Source organism: Prionailurus viverrinus, chromosome C2 (assembly GCF_022837055.1).
Source record: "Prionailurus viverrinus isolate Anna chromosome C2, UM_Priviv_1.0, whole genome shotgun sequence".
NCBI classification, from domain to species: Eukaryota; Metazoa; Chordata; class Mammalia; order Carnivora; family Felidae; genus Prionailurus; species Prionailurus viverrinus.
In genome coordinates, this window is record NC_062569.1 from 50,071,928 (window position 1) to 50,090,359 (window position 18,432).

General features: G+C 38.1%; 1 protein-coding gene across 3 annotated transcripts in view; it reads left to right on the forward strand.

Moving 5' to 3' along the window:
- The window catches only part of GMPS (guanine monophosphate synthase), a 79,817-nt gene extending 63,612 nt beyond the window's left edge, over positions 1-16,205 (forward strand). For all 3 annotated transcript variants that reach the window (XM_047875956.1, XM_047875957.1, XM_047875958.1), the window contains exons 13-16: positions 8,705-8,820; positions 13,798-13,928; positions 14,861-15,033; positions 16,083-16,205. In XM_047875956.1, the coding sequence (XP_047731912.1) occupies positions 8,705-8,820; positions 13,798-13,928; positions 14,861-15,033; positions 16,083-16,184 (522 nt within the window). In that variant the 3' untranslated portion in view covers positions 16,185-16,205. The remainder of the gene's footprint in view (positions 1-8,704; positions 8,821-13,797; positions 13,929-14,860; positions 15,034-16,082) is intronic.
- Positions 16,206-18,432: the final 2,227 nt, after the last annotated feature.

Genomic DNA, 18,432 nt, shown 5'->3' on the forward strand with positions numbered 1-18,432 from the left:
CCTTACCCATGTAGCTCATTCCCCCTCCCACAACCCCTCCAGCAACCCTCAGTTTGTTCTCCATATTTATGAGTCTCTTTTGTTTTGTCCACCTCTCTGTTTTTATATTATTTTTGTTTCCCTTCCCTTATGTTCATCTGTTTTGTCTCTTACAGTTCTCATATGAGTGAAGTCATATGATTTTTGTCTTTTCTCTAACTTCACTTAGCATAATACCCTCCAGTTGCATCCACGTAGTTGCAAATGGCAAGATTTCATTCTTTTTGATTGCCGAGTAACACTGCATTGTGTATATATATACCACATCTTCTTTTTCCATTCATCCATCGAGGGACATTTGGGCTCTTTCCATACTTTGGCTGTTGTTCATAGTGCTGCTATAAACATGGGGGTGCATGTGTCCCTCTGAAACAGCACACCTGTATCCCTTGGATAAATACCTAGTAGTGCAATTGCTGGGTCGTAGGATAGTTCTCTTTTTAGGTTTTTGAGAAACTTCCATACTGTTTTCCAGAGTGGCTGCACCAGCTTGCATTCCCACCAGCAGTGCAAAAGAGATCCTCCTCCTCCGCATCCTCGCCAACATCTGTTGTTGCCTGACTTGTTAATGTTAGCCATTCTGACAGGTGTAAGGTGGTATCTCATTGTGGTTTTGATTTGTATTTTCCTGATGATGAGTGATGTTGAGCGTTTTTTCATGTGTTGGTTGGCTATCTGGATGTCTTCTTTGGAGAAGTGTCTATTCATGTCTTTTGCCCATGTCTTCACTGGATTGTTTTTTGAGTGTTGAGTTTGATAAGTTCTTTGTAGATTTTGGATACTAACCCTTTATCTGATATGTCGTTTGCAACTATCTTCTCCCATTCTGTCGGTTGGTTGCCTTTCAGTTTTTCTGATTGTTTCCTTCGTTGTGCAGAAGCTTTTTATTTTGATGAGGTCCCAGTAGTTCATTTTTGCTTTTGTTTCCCTTGCCTCCAGAGACGTGTTGAGTAAGAAATTGCTGTAGGCAAGATCAAAGAGGCTTTTGCCTGCTTTCTCCTTGAGGATTTTGATGGCTTCCTGTCTTACATTGAGGTCTTTCATCCATTTTGAGTTTCTTTTTGTGTCTGGTGTAAGAAAGTGGTCCAGGTTCATTCTTCTGCATGTCGCTGTCCAGTTTTCCTAGCACCACTTGCTGAAGAGACTGTCTTTATACCATTGGATATTCTTTCCTGCTTTGTCAAAGATTAGTTGCCCATACGTTTGTGGGTCTATTTCTGGGTTCTCTATTCTGTTCCATTGATCTGAGTGTCTGTTCTTGTGCCAGTACCATACTGTCTTGATGATTACAGCTTTGTAGTATAGCTTGAAGTCCGGGATTGTGATGCCTCCTGCTTTGGTTTTCTTTTTCAAGATTGCTTTGGCTATTCGGGGTCTTTTCTGGTTCCATACAAATTTCAGGATTATTTGTTCTAGCTCTGTGAAGAATGCTGGTGTTACTTTGATAGGGATTGCATTGAATATGTAGATTGCTTTGGGTAGTATCGACATTTTAACAATATTTGTTCTTCCTATCCAGGAGCATGGAATCTTTCTCCATTTCTTTGTGTCTTCTTCAATTTCTTTCATAAGCTTTCTATAGTTTTCAGTGTATAGATTTTTTACCTCTTTGGTTAGATTTATCCTTAGGTATTTTATAGTTTTTGGTGCAATTGTAAATGGGATGGATTCCACGATTTCTCTTTCTGTCACTTCATTGTTGGTGTATAGGAATGCAACCGATTTCTGTGCGTTGATTTTGTATCCAGCAACTTTGCTGAATTCATGAATCAGTTCTAGCAGTTTTTTGTTGGCATCTTTCGGGTTTTCCATATAGAGCTTCCTGTCATCTGTGAAGAGTGAAAGTTTGACCTCCTCCTGGCCAATTTGCATGCCTTTTATTTCTTTGTGTTGTCTGATTGCAGAGGCTAAGACTTCCAATCCTATGTTTACTAACAGTGGCGAGAGTGGACATCCCTGTCTTGTTCCTGACCTTAGGGGGAAAGCTCTCAGTTTTTCCCCATTGAGGATGATATTAGCGTTGGGTTGCTCATATATGGCTTTTATGATCTCAAGGTATGCTCCTTCTAGCCCTACTTTCTTGAGGGTTTTTATCAAGAAAGGATGCTGTATTTTGTCAAATGCTTTCTCTGCATCTATTGAGAGGATCATACGGTTCTTGTCCTTTCTTTTAGTGATGTGATGAACCACGTTAATTGTTTTGTGTATATTGGACCAGCCCTGCCTCCCAGGTATAAATTCCACTCGGTCGTGGTGAATAATTTTTTTAGTGTTTTGTTGGATCCAGTTGGCTAATACCTTGTTGAGAATTTTTGCATCCATGTTCATCAGGGAAATTGGTCTATAGTTCTCCTTTTTACTCGGGTCTCTGTCTGGTTTTGGAATCAGGGTAATGCTGGCTTCATAGAAAGAGTTTGGAAGTTTTCCTTCCATTTCTATTTTTTGGAACAGCTTCAAGAGAATAGGTGTTAACTCTTCCTTAAATGTTGGGTAGAATTCCCCTGGAAAGCCATCAGGCCCTGGACTCTTGTTTTTTGGCAGATTTTTTTTTACTAATTCGATTTCCTTATGGTTATGGGTCTGTTCAAATTTTCTATTTCTTCCTGTTTCAGTTTTGGTAGTGTATATATTTCTAGGAATTTGTCCATTTCTTCCAGATTACCCATTTTATTGGCATATAATTGCTCATAATAATTTCTTATTATTTTTATTTCTGTTGTGTTGGTTGTGATCTCTCCTCTTTCATTCTTGATTTTACTTCTTTGGGTCCTTTCTTTTTTCTTCTTGATCAAACTGACTAGTTGTTTATCAATTTTGTTAATTCTTTCAGAGAACCAGCTTCTGGTTTTATTGATCTGTTCTACTGTTTTTTTGGTTTCGATAGCATTAATGTCTGCTCTAATCTTTATTATTTCCTGTCTTCTTCTGGTTTGGGGTTTTATTTGCTGTTCTTTTTCCAGCTCCTTAAGGCGTCAGGTTAGATTGTGTATTTGAGATCTTTCTTCCTTCTTTAGGAAGCCTTTGCTGCATCCCAGAGGTTTTGGGTTGTGGTGCTATCATTTTCATTGACTTCCATATACTTTTTAATTTCTTCTTTAACTGCTTGGTTAGCCCATTCATTCTATTTTCTTCAGTCTCCAAGTATTTGTTACCTTTGCAAATTTTTTCTTGTGGTTGATTTTGAGTTTCATAGCATTGTGGTCTGAAAATATGCACGGTATGATCCTGATCTTTTTGTACTTACTTAGGGCTGATTTGTGTCTCAGTATATGGTCTATTCTGGAGAATGTTCCACGTGCACTGGAGAAGAATGTATATTCTGCTGCTTTAGGTTGAAATGTTCTGAATAGATCTGTTAAGTCCATCTGGTCCAGTGTGTCATTCATAGCCACTGTTTCCTTGTTGATATTTTGATTAGATGTTCTGTCCATTGCTGTGAGTGGGGTGTTGAAGTCTCCTAGTATTAGGGTATTACTATTGATGAGTTTCTTTATGTTTGTGATTAATTGATTTGTACATTTGCGTGTCCCACATTTGGCGCATTAGTGTTTACAGTTGTTAGGTCTTCTTGGTGGATAGACCCCTTGATTATGATATAATGCCCTTCTGCATCTCTTGATACAATCTTTATTTTCAAGTCTAGATTGTCTGATATAAGTATGGCTGCTCCGGCTTTCTTTTGTTGACCATTAGCATGATAGATGGTTCTCCATCCCCTTGTTTTCAATCTGTAGGTGTCTTTAGGTGTAAAGTGGGTCTCTTGTAAACAGCATATAGATGGGTCTTGTTTTCTTATCCATTCTGTTACCCTATGTCTTTTGATTGGAGCATTGAGTCCATTGACATTTAGAGAGAGTACTGAAAGATATGAATTTATTGCCATTATGATGCTGGTAGAGTTGGAGTTTCTGGTGGTGGTGCCTCCTTTCTAATCTTTTGTTGCTTTTGGTATTTATTTATTTATATATATATATTTTCATCTTTTCTCCCCTCAGAGAGTTCCCCTTTTACTTTTACTTTAAAAAGAAAGTAAAAGGGAATTATAGGTGCACATTGTTTGTCACCTTTCTCCCTTTAACTTGACATCATGGGCTTCTTATTACATGGCATTACAAGTAGATTATTATTTTTTCTAAAAATTTTAGAAATGTTTATTTATGAGAGAGTGGGAGCAGGGAAGGTGCAAAGAGGGGGCTGGGGGGGACAGAGGATCCAAAGCGGTCTCTGCACTGACAGTAGAGAGTCCAATGTGGGGCTCAAACTCATGAACTGTGAGATCATGACCTGAGCCAAAGTTGGACACTCAACTGACTGAACCATCCAGGTGCCCCAAGTAGATTATTATTCTTAACTGTTACCTTGTATTCCACGTATGGTCATAACCATAATTTAATCATTCCCTTACAGTGGACATTTAAACTGTTTCACTTTTTCATTACTATAGGTATTTCAGCAAATATTAATCATAATTTTTAAGCAGTTATTTGTGCTTCTATAATATCATGTCTTGTATTAAAGAGCATGTACATTTTGAACTTTGGTAGATACTATCAAATTAGCGTTCATGTAGTCAATTCTCATATCTCAGTATACTGGCTAGTAGGTAGTTAGCTAATGAATCTTTTTAAATTGTTTATTTTAGTTTAAAATTTTTTGTTTTTATTTTTTATTTTTTTTTTAGTAATATCTACACCCAACATGGGGCTCAAACTCACAACTCTGAGATCAAAAGTTGCACACTCTTCTGACTGAGCCAGCCAGGCACCCCTTAATTTAAAAAAAAAAAAAATTTTTTTTAAGTTTATTTATTTTGAAAGAGAGAGTGTGAACAAGCAAGTAGGGGAGGGGCAGAGGAAGAGAGAGAATCCCAAGCAGGCTCCTCTGCACTGACAACATGGAGCCTGATGTGGGGCTCAAACCCATGAACCGTGAGATCATTATCTGAGCTCAAACCAAGAGCCAGATGCTCAACCGAGTGGCTCAGTCAGTTAGTTGAGTGTCCAACTCTTGATTTTGGCTCGTGTCATGATCCCAGGGCCATAAGATTGAGCCCTGCATTGGGCTCTGTGGAGTGTGGAACCTGCTTAAGATTCTTTCTCTCTCCCCCTCCTCCCTTTCCCCCACAACCCTCTCTACTCTTCTCCCCTGCTCCTGCGCACATGCTTGCTCTCTCCCTCTCTCTAAAATAAAAATTAAAAAAATATTTTAAATAAAAAGCAAATCACTTGCATTAAAAAGGACAAAGGAAAAGGGAATCAATATTATGTTTTATTCATTATTTTTTAATTATTAAAAAATTTTTTTTTAATGTTTATTTATTTTTGAGAGAGACAGAGACAATGCAAGTTGGTTAGAGGCAGAGAGAGAGGGAGACACAGAATCTGAAGCAGGCTCCAGGCTCCGAGCTGTTAGCACAGAGCCTGACGTGAGGGTCGAACTCTCGAGCCACAAGATCATGACCCCAGCTGAAGTCGGACACTCAACCAACTGAGCCACCCAGGCGCCCCTGTTTTATTCGTTATTTTTAAATTGATTTTCTTAGTTCATTTTTGAAGAAATTGATAATAAATGTTTAAGAAATTATTTTTATCTGACTTAGAAATGCTTTATCCACCTAATAAACGGGCAGATTTTTTCATAGTTTTTTTTTTAATATAGTTTACACACAATGTTACGTTATTTTCAGGTGTACAGCATAGTGATTCAACTTCTCCATATGCTATGCTAATGCTCACCACAAGTCACCATATATCCCTATTATAATGTCATTGACTATATTCCTTATGTTGGGCCTTTTATTCCTGTTACTTGCTCATTTTCTAACTGGGAATCTTGTGTCTCACTCCCCCTTCACCCATTTTGCCCATCCTCCCACTACCCTTCCCTCTGGCAATCATCAGTTTGTTCCTGTATTCATGGGTCTGATTCTGCCGTCTCTTTGGTTTTCAGATTCCACATAGGAGGGAAATCATACAGTATTTGTCTTTCTCAGTCAGACTGAATTAGCATAATAACCTCTAGGTCTATTCTCCTCCCCCACCCCCTCAAATATCTTCTAGGTCTATCCAAGTTTTGCAAATGGCAAAATTTCACTTTTTTTATGACTGCGTAATATTCTGTGTGTATGTGTGTGTGTGTGTATACACGTATGTGTAGACACCACATTTTCCTTATCCATTTGTCTATTGATGGACACTTAAGGTTTTTCCTTGTTTATTGTAAATAATGCTGCAGTAAACATAGAGGTGTGTATTTTTTCAAATTGATGTTTGCATTTTTGTTGGGTAAATACCCATTAGTAGAATTATTGCATCATATGGCATTTGTATTTTTAATTTTTTGAGGATCTGTTTTCCACAATAACTCTATCAATTTACATTCCCACCAACAGTGCATGAGGGTTCCTTTTTCTCCACATCTTTGCCAACACTTAACTCTTTTTGATACTAGCCATTCTGACAGGTATAAGGGGATATCTTACTGTGCTTTTGATGTGCATTTCCCTCCTGATTAGTGATGCATCTTTTCATGTGTCTATTGCCATCTGTAGGTATTTGAAAAAATACCTGTTGAGGTCCTCTGCCCATGTTTTAATTGGATTGTTTGGTGTTTTTAGTTTTGAGTTGTAGGAGTTCTTTATATATTTTAGATGTTCACTCCTTATTGGATGTATCATTTTTCAGATATTTTCTTCCATTCACTGGGTTGCCTTTTGTGTTTGTCAGATTCCTTCATTTGCAAAAGCTTTTTATTTCAGTGTAGTCCCAGTAGCTTATTTTTGCTTTTTGTTTTCCTTGCCTTAGGGGATATATCTAGAAAAATGTTGCTGTGGCCAATACCAGAGATTTTACTGCCTGTGTTCTCTTCTAGGGTTTTCAGGTCTCACATTTAGGTCTTTAATCCTTTTTGAATTCATTTTTGCACATGGTGTTAGTGGTTCAGTTTTATTCTTTTACATGTAGATGTCCAGTTTTCCTGGTGCCATTTATTGAAAAGACTGTCTTTTCCTTCTTACTTCCTTTGTCATAGAGTAATTCATCATATAAATGTGGGTTTATTTCTGGCCTCTCTATTCTTTTCCTCTGATCTATGTGTCTGTTTTTGTGCCAGTATCATACTGTTTTGATTACTGTAGCTTTATAGTATATCTTCCAGTCTGGAATTGTAAGACCTTGTTCTTCTTTCTCAAGATTGTTTTAGTTACCCAGGGTCTTTTGTGGTTCCATACAAATTCTAGTATTACTTGTTCTAGTTATGTGAAAAATGCTGTTGGTACTTTGATAAGAATTACATTGAATATGTAGATTGTTCTGTGTAGTAGAGACATTCTAATAATAGTCCATGAGCATGGAATCCTGTCTTTCTGTTTGTGTCATCTTCAGTTTCTTTCATCAGTATTTCATAGTTTTCAGAGCTAGGTCTTTCACCTCTTTAACTTTATCCCTAGGAATTTAATTCTCTTTAGTGTAGTTGTAAGTGGTATTATTTTCTTAATTTCTCTTTATGTATGGTGTATAGAAATGCTACTGATTTCTGGGCATTAATTTTGTATCCTGCAACTTTACTGAATTCATTTATTACTTTTAGTAGTTTTTTGATGGAGTCCTTAGGATTTTCTATGTATGGCATCATGTCGTCAGCTAGTGACAGCTTAACTTCTTTACCAATATTGATAACTTTTTTTTCCCCCCTTCTCTGATTGGTATGGCTAGGACTTCTAGTACTATGTTGAATGAAAGTGGCGAGAGTGGACATATGTGTCTTATTCCTGCTTTTATGGGACAAGCTGTTAGTTTTTCACCATTGAGGATGATGTTAGCTGTGGGTTTTTCATATGTGGCCTTTGTTATGTTGAGGTAAAACATTGGTAGATCCTGTCTGCCAAATTAAGTATGCCGGCTGTATACAGTTTGGCAGATATTTAGAATGAAATCCCAGTGAGCTTCTGGCATGTGTTGAATAATTATTTTTTTAAATATTTATTTTGAGAGAGAGAGGGCGCAAGCAGACCAGGGCAGAGAGGGAGAGAGAATCTGAAGTAGGATATGGGACTCTATCTCATGAACCTTGAGATCGTGACCTGAGCCAAAATCAAGAGTCAGATGCTCAACCAACTGAGCCACCCAGGCTCCCATGCATTGAATGAATTTTTAAAATTACCAAGATACTTTCTTTTCTTTTTAAAAAAAATTTTTTTTAATGTTTATTTTAGAGAGAGAGAGAGAGAGAGCGAGCGAGACTGAGAATGAGTGGGGGAGGGGCAGAGAGAGAGAGAGAGAGAGAGAAGGAGACACAGAATCCAAAGCAGGCTTCAGGCTCTGAGCTGTCATCACAGAGACCGACATGGGCTCGAACTCATGAGCTTTGAGTTCATAACCTGACCCTAAGATTAGGCTCAACTGACTGAGCCACCCAGGCGCCCCTAAAATTACCAAGATACTTTTTGTCTGAGCTCATTTAGGTAGAATTAAATATGGGATTTTAATTTAGGATTTATTTATATCATTAGAGAAATACTTAAATATGCATTTATTCAAGCATGTTTTTGTTTAAAAAAAGAAAATGATTGTTGATGGTGTTATCATGAATGAAATATTTTCCAATCCGTGTTTTGATTTCTATAAAACCATTAAAAATTATTGATATCGAAAATTTTTATTTTCAGGGTGACACTCGTTCCTACAGTTACGTGTGTGGAATCTCCAGTAAAGATGAGCCTGACTGGGAATCTCTTATTTTCCTGGCTAGACTTATACCTCGCATGTGTCACAACATTAACAGGTATGTTCTGCAGGGGACAGGGGGTGAGGTGAAATGGGAAGATGTGTTTTTTTTAAGATCTTCTCACTGTTGAGAGACCAAAAGACTCAACATATACATAGATAACAATTGAACAGATACTTAATAATAGCTTGTGTTTTCTTCCTTCATCACAGCGTAGTCACTGGCTTATTAAAAAGCTTTCTATTGTTGTTTAAAGGAAAACTAGGAAGGATTTTTTATTTAGTATAAAATATTAAAGGCACTTTTAAAACTTGTGTTCCAGGGGCACCTGGGTGGTTCAGTCAATTGTCTGATTCTTGATTTCAGTTTAGGTCGTGAGCTCATGGTTCATGGGTTTGAGGCCTGCACCGGGCTCTGTGCTGACAGTGTGGAGCTTGTTTGGGATATTCTCTCTCTCTCTCTCTCTCTCTCTCTCTCTCTCTCTCTCTCTGTCTCTGTCTGTCTCTCTCTCTGTCTCTCTCTCTCTCTCTCTCTCTACCCTCCCCCTCCCCCCACTTGCACTCAATGCTCTCTCTCAAAATAAATAAACTTGAAAAGAAAACGTATCTTTCATATTATCATCTTATTAGTTCTTGGTTTATGATAATATGTTTTCTTCCAGGATTTCTCCCCGGGTTTCTTCTACTAGAAGGAATACATACAGGTTATAGAATTTTCTTTTTTTTTTTTTTAATTTTTTTTTTTTCAATGTTTATTTATTTTTTTTGGGACAGAGAGAGAGCATGAACGGGGGAGGGGCAGAGAGAGAGGGAGACACAGAATCGGAAACAGGCTCCAGGCTCTGAGCCATCAGCCCAGAGCCCGACGCGGGGTTTCGAACTCACGGACCGCGAGATCGTGACCTGGCTGAAGTCGGATGCTTAACCGACTGTGCCACCCAGGCGCCCTGGTTATAGAATTTTCAATAGAGACTTTGTTAATTTAATAACAATCCCAAGGGAAATCAAAGGGAAGAAATGGGCATATGCCAGATATCATTAAAATACATGCAGAATTTATGTTGATTTTGGTTTTCTCAGGTCTAGTTTTCCTTTCATTTGCACATTAACTTCTTATGTTGGGAGTATCAGCAGCTGATTTATAATCTGTTTGTAATACTCAATTGCATTGTCCCATCTATAGTTCAAGAAGTATCACTTGTTTAGTACCAGATTGCTAATTAGATGTTCCAGTTTCACCATTGGGTACTTTTTTGTTTTCTGCATGAGTATGAAGCAATTCACAACCAAAAATATTTTTTTTAATATACTTCATTGTCAAATTGGCTTATATATACAATATCCAGTGCTCATCCCAACCAGTACCCTCCTCAGTGCCCATCATCCTTTTTCTCTCTCTCCCACCCCCCATCTACCCTCAGTTTGTTCTCTGTATTTAAGAGTCTCTTATGGTTTGCCTCCCTCCCTCTCTGTAAAAACTATTTTTTTTCCCCCTTCTCTTCCCCCATGGTCTTCTGTTAAGTTTCTCAAGATCCACATGAGTGAAAACCTATGATATCTGTCCTTCTCTGACTTACCTCACTCAGCATAATCCCTTCCAAAAAAAATTCTTGAGGTTTCAGTTTACTCAAGTTTGCTGCAGTAATTAAGAACCTACCCATTGGTGTCCACCTGGCAGGATGTGTATAGTTCTAGAACTGCCTGCTGGGTTGTGCTCTCAGACAGGGAGTTGCAGGGAAGCCAGTGTTTTACTAAAAAGGCTTATTATCGTGATGAATCTAAGGCCTGCAAATACAGAAAGCACCTTTATGACACTGAAAAGAAGTACTAATAAATAACAGTAAATTTGTAATTGCTTATTTTGAATGGAGATAATTATCTTGGTTACAATAATGGTTTATAATCCATCTTCTAGAGAATACGTAATGCCTAAATAAACTTTTTAGGTCATATAGAAAATTCCTTTTCCCTGAATTTGACTCAACTGTTTTTGGTTTTCATTTCACAGCATTCTTAACAGTTTGAGCTCTCGCTCAGTTTTTCTTTTGCTAAAGGACACTCACCCTTTTTAAACTTTATCTCTGGACTTTTGTATGCTGGTTTCTCTGCCTGTCTTCTTCTTCCCTTGTGTGTTCCTCCCTCCTTTCCCAAACATTTCCCCTACAGCCCAAAAAATAAAGTCTAACAAACAACAAACAAAACAATAGATCTTATTTTATTAATTTTTAAAGTTTATTTTGAGAGAGAGAGGTGAGGGTAGGGGAAGAGACAGAAGGAGAGAGAGACTCCCAAGGAGGCTGTGCACTGTCAGCACAGAGCCCGATGCCGGCCTCGAACTCAGGAACCGTGAGATCGTGACCTGAGCTGAAATCAAGAGTCGGACACTTAACTGATTGAGCCCACCCAGGTGCCCCAAAAAATAGCTTTTTTTTTTTTTTTTTTTTTTTTTTTTAACATTTATTTATTTTTGAGACAGAGACAGAGCATGAACGGGGGAGGATCAGAGAGAGAGGGAGACACAGAATCGGAAACAGGCTCCAGGCTCTGAGCCATCAGCCCAGAGCCTGATGCGGGGCTCGAACTCACAGACCGCGAGATCGTGACCTGGCTGAAGTCGGATGCTTAACCGACTGCGCCACCCAGGCGCCCCAAAAAATAGCTTTTAAAACATGAATCACAAACCCTTAAAAGAGTCTTGGTGAATTTTAGATGTCTTTGCCAGGGTCCTTTTTGGGAATTGGAATTTAAATAATTAAAGACATTTTTTTTTTTCTATTTTTGCCAAATATTTTCCTAATTCACATTATGGAATCTTTGTATAGGGAGGGACTGCTCCAGTTTCACTGTTCTGTACGGTGTAAAAGACTAGCTATTCCTGTACATTCTGTGAACACTCTTGTTTGTAAAAAATAAGACAGAGCAAGTTCATGGCATTCTTTTTCCTCTCAGGGAATCATTTATGAACTCTAGGGACTGTATTGCTGAGTCGAAGTGTAGCTTTTTATGCATGGGATAAAAACCTGCTTGCTATCATAGGTTTAGGAGGAGGCAGTCAATTAGTTGGTGGTAGTGGCAGTTTTGATGTGATGCAGTTTTCTTCTATGTGTTTTTATTCCAAGTACTTACTAAGAAAAAAAAATTCATTAAACTTTATCATGGAAGTTGCCAAGAGATATTTATTGTCTTTGGTAAAGATAGATAGGGCTAGAGAAGAGGGACGGTTGTGTGCTGGCTGGAGTCAAGAGTGGGGAGAGCTAGGATATGTTCATACCCGTGTCCTGACTGCCCCTTGTTTCCTGGGTGAAGGTTGTGGAACAGATCCTCCCAACCAGTGGTAAGACTCCTCAAGTTGTTGTACTTACCTGATCCCAATTTCCTCAAGCCTTGTTCTTTTATAATAAGCTAATTTTATTAACACCGTTATTAAGATAGGAAGCGTATATCTTTCCTTTAAACATATACTTAAAGTAGTAGTGATTTATTCCTTTGGCAGGGAATAGTAGGATGCCAGATTCTATTTTGGTCACACTTTTTTTTTTTTAATTTTTATTTTATTTTGTAAATTTACACCCAAATTAGTGTATAGTGCAACAGTGATTTCAGGAGTAGATTCCTTAATGCCCCTTACCCATTTAGCCCATCACCCCTTCCACACCTCCTCCAGTAACCCTGTTCTCCATATTTAAGAGCCTCCTATGTTTTGTCCCCCTTCCTGTTTTTATATTACTTTTTTTTTCCCTTCCCTTAGGTTCATCTGTTTTGTCTCTTCAAGTCCTCATATGAGTGAAGTCATATGATTTTTGTCTTTCTCTGATTTCACTTAGCAGAATACCCTCCTGTTCCATCCACGTAGTTGCAAATGGCAAGATTTCATTCTTTCTGATTGCCAAGTAATACTCCATTGTGTATATATACCACAACTTCTTTATCCATTCATCCCTCGATGGACATTTGGGCTCTTTCCATACTTTGGCTATTGTTGAGAGTGCTGCTGTAAACTTGGGGGTGCATGTGTCCCTTTGAAACAGCACACCTGTATCCCTTGGATAAATGCCTAGTAGTGTAATTGCTGGGTCGTAGGATAGTTGTATTTTTAGTTTTTTGATGAACCTCCATACTGTTTTCCAGAGTGGCTGCACCAGCTTGCATTCCCAGGTCACACCTTTTAGAATGGGGAAATGAGAATCTTTCTTTGGGATCAGTGTTTCCCAAAGTGAAAACAAAATTGAGTAGTCAGATAAGCCTATAGTGCATTTCCCAAACTTATCTTGGAGGTTTCTAGTGCATATTAGCATAGTACAGTTTCTGAAGTTTTGTCATAAAGCAACCTATTTATTTGTTCAATTCAGTGTTTCCCCAGACTTTTGTGGATTGATTTCTTAGGGGTACTATAACAAATTATCACACACTCAGAGACTTAAAACAGACGTTTGTTCTTTCACAGTTCTAGAGGCTGGAAGTCTGAACTCGGGGTTAGCAGGGCTATGCTCCCTATGATATAAGGCTCTGGGAGAGGATCCTTCCTTGCCTCTTAGTTTCTGGTATTTACTGGCAGTCCTTGGCTTGTGCAGTATAACTCCAATCTTTGTTGCCATTTTCACATGGCCCTCTTTTTTCTATGTGTGTCTGTTTGCAAATTTCCATCTTCTCAGAAGGACGCCTTCATAGATTAATGCCTACTCTGGTCCTTACAACCTTCCCTTAACTTGATTACTTCTGCAGGGACCCTATTTTCACTTACAGATTCCAGGTGGACATGAAGTTTGGGGGATACCCATTTATCCAGTACATTATATGAAAAGGGAATCGTGATAATTCCATATATATTTGTACATTCTGAGAGACTATTATTCCAAAGAATACACTTGCAGGAAGGTACATGGAACATAGACCCTTCTATAATCTTACATCCTGTCTTACCCATGTGGTGATTGGAAGTAGGAGAGGGGCCTCAGGATAAAGGGAAAGAATGATACTCTATTTGCCTTGCTTCTACTAAAGTGTAATTTCTCTATAATTTTTACTTCCCTTCCAGAGTTGTCTATATATTTGGCCCACCAGTTAAAGAACCTCCTACAGATGTTACTCCCACTTTCTTGACAACAGGGGTGCTCAGTACTTTACGCCAAGCTGACTTTGAGGCGCATAACATTCTCAGGGAGTCTGGTAAGTTGCTCATTTTATCACTACATGCTGTAACTAGAATTTGGAAGTGTGGCATTACAGTTTCTAGTAGGAGGATGCAAGTTTGAATTTCGAGATGCTTTTATTTTTATTATTCATTTCTGTGGATTGTTCTGTGATATTGCCTGCTATACAAAATTATTCACCTTTATGGTTATTTGTGGACATGTCCATAGGGGCAAAAAATTTGAGTTGCCTGACTCCCATGTTCCCAGTTTAGGTTATATAAGGTGATTTTTTTGTTTCACTCTATTACTGTAAACAAGTGTCCTTTTTGCAGTCTACTTGGTACCATATGTTTTGCATTTCTGTGCTTTTTGTTTCTGCTTTTACTATTTGAAATGTCCCCCAAGCATAGTGCTGAGGTGCTGTCTGGGTTTCTAAGCACAGAATGGCTGTCATGTGCCTTATGGAGAAAATACGTGGGTTAGATAAGCTTTGTTCATGTATGAATTACAGTGCTGTTGGCTATGAATTCAGTGTTAATGAATCCAGAATAAATATTAAATGAGGTGTCTTTAAACAGAAACACATGTAAAACCAGGTTATGTATTGATTGGTTGATGAAAATGTTGTGACCAGAGGCTTACAGGAACCTAACTCTGTTTTTCCTCTAGGGACAGTGGTTTACTGTTTACTAATTCACTGTTTGCAGAATAGACTATAACTACCTTGGGTAACAAGAATAAAATCATATCACTGTAACATTAATACAGTCATCAAATTCTATTGTTTGTATTTGTGATTGAGTTTACTTACAACGATGCTGAAAACAATGCTGCATGATGATGGTCTTAACTGTTATGCTTATGTATGTGATTTTAGATATTGTCTGGGAAGATTTAATGGAACTAGGTTAGAGGGCTTTTTCCATGGTACATGATTGGTTCTGCGTGTTAACTTCCTTTCTCTAGGGTATGCTGGGAAAATTAGCCAGATGCCAGTGATTTTGACACCATTACATTTTGATCGAGACCCGCTTCAGAAGCAGCCTTCATGTCAGAGATCTGTGGTTATTCGAACCTTTATTACTAGTGATTTTATGACTGGTATACCTGCAACGCCTGGCAATGAAATCCCTGTAGAGGTAATTTATATATTTTTTTCTCATACACGTTTTTAATATCTCTTATAGTTTGTAATTTGGTGAATGGAATAGGCTATGATAAAATTCGTATTTCTCGGGTTGGTTTTCTGTTTATAAGATAGGCTTTTTTTTTTCAATCTCCACATAATAATTTAATGTACCGTAGTAGAAAAGACCTTAAATTTATTATACCCTCCAGATGTCTGATTACTATATGGAGAGTATCCACCTCTAATCTGTAATTCTGTCTAATCTTGCCAATAATAATATTTTTAAATATTGTTTTCTAAGAAAGGGTGAAAGCCCTGGGAACGAAGAAGAGTTTATTAGAAAATAGGATGAGATTTGATGCAATGATGGCTAGGCACCCATGAATTGCTTAATGCTCTACTTACTGTTTTTGATCACCATCTTCCTCTCTTGTTATCTCTCTCTCCACTGGAGTATTCCAAAGCAGCTATTTGCATAATAGCAAATGAAAACCAAAGTGAAACTTTATTAGGTGGCCCGCAGCTCCCATACTCTAATGCAAGGCTCTGCTTATAGCTGGATAGCTAGGCTGGGGAGTGTGGCTGTTTTCCCTTAGGCTCAAATTTGCCAAATCTCTGTTCTTTCAAGTGACCAGGGCTCCTCCTCCTCATGTACACTTGGTAGTGGTTATTGTTACAGTGCATTATGTGCCACCTTGCTGGCCTCCAAGTTGTATGTTTCAGCCACACAGAATTTGTGACACATTGGCTTTAACATATAAAATCACGTGCTTGGATGTCACATTGCTGTCAGTGTTTCTAAACACTTATGCACGAGCAACAAACGTAACTTGCAGACTGGCAACTGCAGACTGCACTTTGAGTAGTACTGAGTTAAGTCACTTCAATCTATAGAGGGAAATTAGGTTCACCTCATAACACTAATCAGAGACCATGCCATACACATGAAAGACAATAATACAGATAGATCACATTTTAATTGTAAATGCAAGCCTACTAAGTCTGTTGGACGTGCACTGGATCCTGGTTCTTCTATTTATGATCTTTGTTTTATAACAGGTGGTGTTAAAGATGGTCACTGAGATTAAGAAGATTCCTGGTATTTCTCGAATTATGTATGACTTAACATCAAAGCCCCCAGGAACTACCGAGTGGGAGTAATAAACTTCTTGTTCTATTAAAGTATTGTGTTCAGTTTAAATTGATTAGAAACCATTCCCAGTATTGACATGCGGTACTGTGAAAAGAGTTACTGGAGCGGCTGCATCACATCTGAGTTCTCTACAGCAAAAATCTACGGCTTAAGAGCTGAGTTGGGGATAACTAAAAGGGACTGAAGAGTTTGTACGGGTATAATCAAAGCACCATTGCCTACACTCAGACAGATTGACACTGCTTTTGCCTTTGCCTCACTTGTTCTTTATGTATAAACTCACTGTTGCTATTAATGTCTCTGTCAATGAAGATGTATGAAGGTGGCTGAGTTTGGGATTAGTAATGGGCCTCTGTCCCCTTTCCAGTTTCTAAGAGCTGTTAGAAAACACCCATTATTTACCAGTGTGACTTAGTATGTATATCTTCCAGAGAATCTGAATTTTCCTGTAAGTAACCTTACTCCTCCAAAGGTGGGGATGAGGGATGAACATAATCAGATAAAGGTGTAGGTGGGTTGTTTCAGTCACTTTTGCAGAAACTGGGGCTATCAAATGTAAGCTGCCATATCACAGTCATGGGAGGCCATGGGAGAAGGAAGCTATGAATGGCCTCAATTTAAAATGTTTTCAAATCCTGTTCCACATAGATGCCTTGGTGTTCACCGTCAACCTGTTCATTAATAAGGAGCTTTATCACCGCCCCTCCCCCGCCGCCACCCCAGTGTTGCCAGCTCCCATAGCCTTGCCGAGGAAGTTTCTGTTCTTTTTCCCACAAGAGGCTATCTCTGGTGTAGCATCAATAAAGTCTGAGCATTTTAATCTCATTTGGTCAGAGGGCCAGCTCTGAGCCTACAGAAACCATCACGCATGCCCACAGTTTATATCATCTAGTAAAGAGTGTAAAATGAACTCTTAGATGTAATCTGTAGGTGGATTTATTATTACCCACTGCTCAGAAGACTTGTGACCAGTTCTTGGTCCATGCAAGATATTGCCAAACCTTATAATCTTTCTATCATTCATAAGAAAAGATTCAAGAACTTGTGTAGGACTCATTGCCATTGCCACTGGTTTCTACCAGATCCTTTATAACATCCATGTATGCAGTATAAAAATAGTACTAGACTTAAATTCTACAACCATTTCTCCATATTTTAGCTGATCTTACTATTTAAGAACATTAGTGAGTTTTTGTTTTTTGTTGTTTTTTTTTTAAATTGAGGTTAACTGACATGTACTAGATTAGTTTCTGTTGGCATACTAAACCCATTTCAGGTTGCTGCCTCTTCAAGATCCTTTGTATCAATCAGGTACAAAATTTTCTTGGGGATTCAGTGTTAGGTAAATCATAAAATTATGCGATGTAGAAGTCTACTTTTTATTCTGGCTGGTCCAGAGGACAAGAAAACTGTATTGCCAGACCTGCAAGGGAAGAACTTCTGTCTATTGTAACAGAGACCCGTCCCCAAAACAAAGGGGTATTTGACTTCTACAGAACTTGAAGGGTTTATTTTCTGTCCTGAAGATGAGGTATTCATACTGCCTTTTGGAAAGAGGAAATGTAAGTGATCTGGCCTTAACAGATTTGGACTCATGTTATCTTAGACCTGGAATAGACAACCTCTAAAAGGCTTACAAATATTTACATTGTGTGAAAAAATTCCTCTTGTAGCAGAAGTGTCTTACAGTTTTGTATTCAAGCAAATAGGAAACTAGGAAGAATATATAATAAGTGTTTTCTTTTTAATGTATCTTCTGTGGAAAACTGCTCCACCAAGATGAACCTTGTCAAAAGGGTTAGGTGGTCATATAAATTGGGAAAGTGCTGTTCACTTGTCCTGTCTTGGAAAGTCATGGTATACATTATATTCAAAGCTCTGAGAGATTTTGATGTTAAAAGCAATTGTTAAAACTTTTTAACTTAATGTTTTCCTGATACTGTCTGCGAAACCCTTTTTATAATTCTTAATACTGGAAAAAATGGTCTCTCCAAAACATATCCTGACATCATAAAGTAAAAAAAAAAAAAAAAAAAAATTTTTTTTTTCTGGAATTGAGAAATCTTCCCTGATGTTTTTTTGTATCCTCTTTTCCTTTGCAAAGTGCTTTTTGCTTTGTGCTGTACAGTATTAGTCTGTATCTTCACAGTCTTGTCATCCAAGCAGCTGGGAAAAGTTAAGATTTATGGTCCATTTTACATTAGGGAAACAAGCTCAGCTTAGGGATGGTTACCTAGTGAAGTTCAGAATTAAATA